We start from the raw sequence: 6,456 nt of genomic DNA, 5'->3' as shown, positions 1-6,456 counted from the left end.
GTTCATATCATCACCTCCAGATTCGTTGACGTATATACTTCTTAAACAATATACACGGAAACTAGCATCAAACCAACCCCATCGACAGATAAATCCCTCTGCATATTCTTGCTTCTTCCGTGATATTTCCTTCTTTTCAAGACATCCAACCAGCTGCTATCTCACCACACCAAAGACCTGTCAAACCCTATGTAGAAGAAAAAAAAAGCCAAATGAAGATCCATTGCCATATGCTACTCTCACCGCAACCAGCCAGCTCACAGCCATGCACGGAGTACAGAGTACATGTACGGATTACATATATTGTACTCCGTATACTCCGTATATACAGTTCCAGTCCTGTCGCAATAAGCGAACCCCGTAACCTGGAAAGTTACGGGAGGGAAAGTCGGATCTGTCAAGCCCGGACTTCTGCAACGTGCCCCATAAGAAACTCCTAACTCAGTACTAGAAGTACCTCTGTATAGTAAGTAGTTCGGAAATTAGTCTTCGGTATTGCAAATATACGTTGCACCCGCTCAGACAGCCAAGAACTTAGAAAGTCTCCGACATGGAAAGAGATCTCTACATTTCCTGATACGTCTTAGAGTCACATGGAAGACATTCACCTATGAGGTAGATATATAGATTGTATCCGTACAATATATAATACATATTCCTACTCTGTATACCTAGAACGGAAAATCGGGAAATAACACCACAAAGGGCCTCAGCGCCCCTTAGCCAATTAGTCCTGCTCCACTCTCCCACCATCTACGCCATACAGAGACCGAAGCAGATTTAGGGGGACTATCATGTTGATATATCACATTTTCGTCGGGTTTTGCCCGGTCTGGACCGCTCTCGTTTTTTTCTCTTCTTTCATTTTTGGCGTATTGCGAGATTTGACGATGATTGTGTGAGGTCATGGGGTTTAGCACCGAATATGTCCGGGGCGTTGGTTTTGTTGTTTCATGGGAGATGAGGGTGCGAGGTATGGTTTTGTTTGGAATGAGGATTGAAAGAGGTCGTGACTTTGGCAAAAGTACTAAGGGTTAGAACGAGGTGGATTTTCAGACGCATTGTATTACGGAGTATGTCGGTATGTATGTTGTAGATGGAACTGGAATAGATATTAGGTACCATAGTAGAGAACGAGATATTTATTGAAGGGGCACACATTCTCTGGATCTAAATACTTCAAAATCAGGTATAGATGGTTCGTGGTCACAATTGGATTCCCTCATGATAGTTCAATCGACTCATAAATATGCTTTATATCAAACCAAGTTGTTCACAAAAGCCTATCAATAAATCTATAAACCATTGCGTGGCATGTCAAAGAACACCACAACACCCCTACTCCCTAATCACCTTCAAAAGAAAAGAGCACGTAGTATCCGGTATAAATAGCCCATCAGATGCCAGTATATTCAAGATTGTAAATAGTCAATGTAGTCTGTCATTGGTGATGGGTATGGATAAAAGAACGAGGTGGAGATTGGCACAGCAAACGAGAAAAGAACCGAAGATTGCTGCGCCGTATGTACAAGATGCATCGCTTGAGAAAGGCCATTGACGGCCAGAGAGTCAAAAGCATGTCACCGCGGACACCATCATGCATGCTCTATAATGGACAATCTAGAGGTAATTCTATCGGGACTGGGACGTCGCCTTCGCGATGTATCTGTCTTAGCTGGTGTTGGAACAGTTGCCATACACCCTTCAGCGCTTCTATGCGGTCGTTGGCATCGAGCAGGTCGAACCATCTAGTCCTCTGCAGCTTCAACACATGCCACGGCTCACCTTCGGTTGCCGGGAAGGTGCTGTCGCCGTTGGTGAGGATGTCCAAATACCGCCTGTGGACGCGGAGGTGGAGGATTGAGATGTGGTGGTTGATAGAAGAGATCATGTAAATCTGCAAGAAATGGAGGGTTAGCACTATCTGGCCGTACAATGCACATTCAGTCTCAAGAAACAAGGCAGGGTATGCGTACATCGTCAAACGGGCTCTCCTGGACCTTGCCTATCTGCAAATAGCTCATCCGCTTATCCCAAAGACTAGGTCCAGGCTGCAGGATCTTCCACTTTTCACTGCTAGTAAGTCTGCGCATAGCACTCGGTTTCCGGGAGAGAGACGTGACAAACGGATGCTCAAACTTGTGGCGCTTGGAATCGCTCTCCGCCTCCTGGGCAGATGGCCTGATCTCTTCCATCATCGAGTCTGGCAGGGACATCCCGTGTCCCTTGTTAATGAGATCATCCAGGATCCCGTCGTTGGGGGCGCCTCCGAAGCGAGGCTCCATGGTCCACCATTTGCCTTCGCCGGGTCGCTTCTCCACTGCGCCTTCGCGGGCACGCTCTTGCGCCGCGAGAAGCATACCGCCCACTTCGCGGAATAAATCACTTACCTCGCCAATCCCGGTTCCGGGAGTATTGTCCGCAGTGCGGAAAGAAGTCTCGGATCGACACTGCGAGATGAGAACGGGGCCTTCGAGCATGCCGCTCCGCGCAATCTGGCGATCTCGCGGGGACCGTGAGGACTGGAATGTTTGTCGGACGGGGAACAGGAGGTTCTTGGTGGTCAACCGTGGTGGGAGCGTGGGGGCCGTGACCTGGCATCCGAATGGCCATGCGACCATCTCCACGAAGGATCGGATTGTCTCGTCACGCATTTCATCAGGCATCTCGGCCCCGTTGCCAATTCGGCGGCCCGTGTACACAGGAACAGAGGGTTGATGTCCATCGCCAACAGCGTTATTGCTCAAAGGCGCGGCTGTCTGTGCTTCATCCAGGTCCATTGGGCCGTCTGTCAGAGAGTACCTGCTCTTGGAATCCTCGGCATCCATCTGCATTGTGTCATCCCCGGCCCGCTCCCTCTCAGATGGTGTCGGCTCGGGGGTTGCCGGGCGCTCGTAGTAATTGTCTAGGCTAGTATCCCAGTATTGAGCCATGCGCTCCAATCCCGTCCAGAACTTCCTCGACTGCGTTATACGAACACGGCTGCGACCCTCACGCGGCGGCAATCGAGCCACCTCGCGGAAGGCGTCGTCATTGTCCAATGCCAGCTCTTTTTCCAGGATTTCGTATCGTTCCTTTGATGGATACGGGGCTCCGTTGTCCATCAACGGTTGGGGGTTGTCTTCCGTCGGTTCGGTGGTATCTTCCCATGGCAAGGGGGCGAGGGGGTGCGAGTGGTCTTCAGGGATCATGTTGGCGACTTCGACGTCCGTGTCCAATTGCAGGTTCAACGGCTTGAAGCGCTCTATGCAGATGTCCTGTGGGCGTTTGATGTTGGCCAGAAGCTCGGACATCTCCATAAGTCTTGACTCCGACTCATTTTCGAGGACCTTGGATAGGTTGTAGACGGGGAAATCGAGAGGTGTCGGGTCTGCGGGGGGTCTGCGTTCCTTCTCCGGCTCTGAAGTGGCGGAGGGCAAGGCTGCAAAGTGTCAGCTTGATACCAATGTGATGATCCATCTCCAACTCAAGGATAGGACTTTAGGTCACGCGCGCCCCCAAGCCAGGTGAACTTGACATTTCAACGCCACAGGGGGTAATGGCGGGGGGGAAACCCATCGAGGGGTAACCAAAAGGAACAAAAAGGAAGAATTTGCTTACCCAGCCCAGAACCCCAGCCAAACATTTCTAACAGTAATGCAAATGCAAATGCACGATTATCGCAAAGTTCCAGTCCCTAAGGTCACATGGGAAGGGGAAACAGGAAGGCGGAAAGACAGAAAGGCAGAACTAATAAATAAACAGAGTCGAAAGAAACTCCCATAAGAGAGATGAAAGAAGGTTGAAAGGGGACTTTTGTGGTGGGGAATTTCGGGAACATTTGTCCCAAGGTGTGACTTGGTGAGGTATACTGTTACCTATGATCTATGATATTCATAGGGTCAAGAGGAATGGGGAATACTGTATAGAGCTCTATGAATTACAATTGGCGCATGCCTCCAATATTTTGGGTTTTCAGATGTCTTAGAATCTAGGTGAAAACGGGCTTAAAAATGTGCAAACCGACTTTTCTATAAGGGATTTGGTACTTTATTTTGTAGACAACTACCTTTTTTTTTTCTTTCTATTCTCGAATATCATGTTTATATGTGGATTTCTTATAGTCACATGACTTCACTAAAAGAGGCATTGCTGTTCAATGCCGAGGATACTGCACAGCTGAAATAGGTAAAACATGAAACTTCAAGGAGTCCAAGGTTGGACCAGTCCAAATTAAAATCTCCAAATCCGAAACTGCCCTGTTTCGGTGATGCACTCCTCGAACCCTAACAAGATTGTGCGCGTGCAGAAAGGTTCGGAGTATATGGAAATTCCCATATTCTCTGGTGATTGTTCATCGACCTGTCTTATTGGGCCGATGGCTAAGCGCCGTTCATCTGTCACAGGAGGGGCAGTTCCTATTAGAAGAAGCGCCGGGTTACAGATTGACAACATCCCCGTCTAATTCTGAGAAAAAAAATTAAAACCTGTATATAACTCTCCGACCTCTTCGTATCTGACGTGATACACTTTTGGGGTGAATTGGGAACTGTATGGAATCCCTGACCACGGGATTATGTTGGCTGGCTCCAGGCTTCAAGAAACAAAGCAAGAAACAAAGCAAGAAACAGAGGCTTGGATGAACCATCAGAGCCAACTTAATAATCCTACTGCTTTGTCGGTTGCTTTGTCGCTTTGTGCTTTCTCTGACACTCATACAAAGGGATCCATCCGTCTACGTCGCTCCCATGTTCCATTCATTGCAATCGGAAAATACCACCAGATTTGTCTTTTAACCGTGCTGCCTGCGGGCTCGCGAGATGTCGAGTGCCTTGTCCGCCATTGATACTCCCTCTGCACCGCTCAACTTCATCCGGACGCCCATACATTTATCCTCTGAACCCTTGAACCTGGTGACAATCACGTCAATTGAAACGGAGACTATTTACCCTACATGGGTCTATACGATATCTGGTTCCGGGCCTGATTCCAGCACTGTGCTTGACTTCTTATCGTCAACACTGAACCCAACCCCGGTGACCGTAACCCTGACGACTAAGCTGTCAACGACTAAGCAGGACACCATAATATCGACTTCCAGCTCTACAGCAACAGTCATCTCGGAACCCCCAGTTTCGACTCTGGTCCCGACCTCGGTTCTATCAAGCCCAACGGGGGACTTTCCTATTTCCGCAACTTCGGAATCCACCGATCTCTGGTATTCCGATGCCCCTAGCAGCACGTGGATTCCACCGGTTCCATTAACTAGCTCGAGTATATCTCTTTCGTCGCTGTCTGTCTTGTCGGAGACAGCTATTGGCACCATAAGCTCCATGAGCTCCATCAGTACCTCGGCCAGATCGAGCACCGCACCATCAAACACACCTTCAATCCCACCATTTATTGGAACCGCCACGAGCGCAGCCTCTTCAGAAACAGCCCAAGCCGACCACTCCAGCCCCTCCAAAACTGGAACAATAGTTGGGAGCATCATCGGAGGATCAGCAATCACGATCTTCGCCCTGCTCGCCTGCGCACTCTACATGCGTCGCCGACGACGGAAAATAGCAACAGAGCGGCTAGGCATCAGACAGAAACTAATAAGAGGCGACTCAACGAGCTCATCAATCAGCCACCATCACCGCTACCACTCCTACCCCTCGATCCCAGGCAACATCGGCCCGCGATCACCCACACTCCCGGTCATCCCGCTGCAACAGCAGCTCTCAAATCCAGACTTATCTCTGGACAGCATGTACCTGCGCGGTGAGAGAACACCGGATCCCTTCGCGGACCCGCCCGCAGTTATCCAGATCTCAGCCCCATCTCGCTCGGTCTCGCTCTACTCCACTTCTTCCCGGGGCGCCGGGCGAGGTGGGCAGGGGTACTGGGACTGCGAGCGCGACAGTGTGGATGCTCTCGCTGTACCGCATGGATATTTGAATACGCCTATTATGCGTGATAGCATGCGCAGTGATCCTTTCGATCTTGATCTTGAGCCTCCGCTAAATGCTCACCACCGCCGGTCTTCTGTTCCTTCGATCCCAACTACGTGGGGTGTCAAGTTTTAGATGGCAAACTCTTGTTTGTTTGTCTTTTTTCACCTTGGACTCGCTTTTGTTTTGCTTCATGGTTTTCTCTTGGTTTGGTCTTTACTTCCTACATATATTATACGTTTATGCGGATACACTTGCTTTTTCTGGCTTTGCTTTGGTTTACGATAACAAGATCTTACGAATGCTATGCCTGCATGTTTTCTCTTTCTTTTTGGCATTTACTTACTAAGGTTCCTCCTTGGGTGCATTTACATCTTATCTCGAGTTCGGTGTTGAAGGTCTAGGTTGTTCATTGGGGTTATATCGATATGTACGATTTAAAGAGAGGAAGAACTCAAATTTTATCTCTATTTTCAAAATGTATTGATATATTTTCACCATTCTTTCATTTCCATTCCACTATTGTGTATAGTATATGAGC

The 6,456-nt window shown here is 48.8% G+C and overlaps 2 protein-coding genes across 2 annotated transcripts; one reads left to right on the top strand and one right to left on the bottom strand.

Annotated features, from left to right (window-relative positions):
* Positions 1 to 1,606: 1,606 nt before the first annotated feature.
* On the bottom strand, positions 1,607 to 3,625 carry N7517_007969 (uncharacterized protein; the record flags this gene model as incomplete). The annotated part of the gene is made up of 3 exons (XM_056725699.1): positions 1,607 to 1,897; positions 1,977 to 3,421; positions 3,601 to 3,625. The coding sequence occupies 3 exons, from the start codon at positions 3,623 to 3,625 to the stop codon at positions 1,607 to 1,609; spliced, it is 1,761 nt and encodes a 586-aa protein (XP_056576550.1).
* A 1,174-nt stretch (positions 3,626 to 4,799) lies between these two features.
* Positions 4,800 to 6,050, top strand: N7517_007968 (uncharacterized protein; the record flags this gene model as incomplete). The annotated part of the gene is made up of 1 exon (XM_056725698.1): positions 4,800 to 6,050. The coding sequence occupies one exon, from the start codon at positions 4,800 to 4,802 to the stop codon at positions 6,048 to 6,050; it is 1,251 nt and encodes a 416-aa protein (XP_056576549.1).
* Between the last annotated feature and the right edge of the window lie 406 nt (positions 6,051 to 6,456).

Source organism: Penicillium concentricum, assembly GCF_028827145.1.
Source record: "Penicillium concentricum strain IBT 3081 chromosome Unknown utg000003l_segment0_segment0, whole genome shotgun sequence".
NCBI lineage: Eukaryota > Fungi > Ascomycota > Eurotiomycetes > Eurotiales > Aspergillaceae > Penicillium > Penicillium concentricum.
Note: the sequence above shows the minus strand (reverse complement) of the source record. Positions and strands in the feature narration are given on the sequence as shown.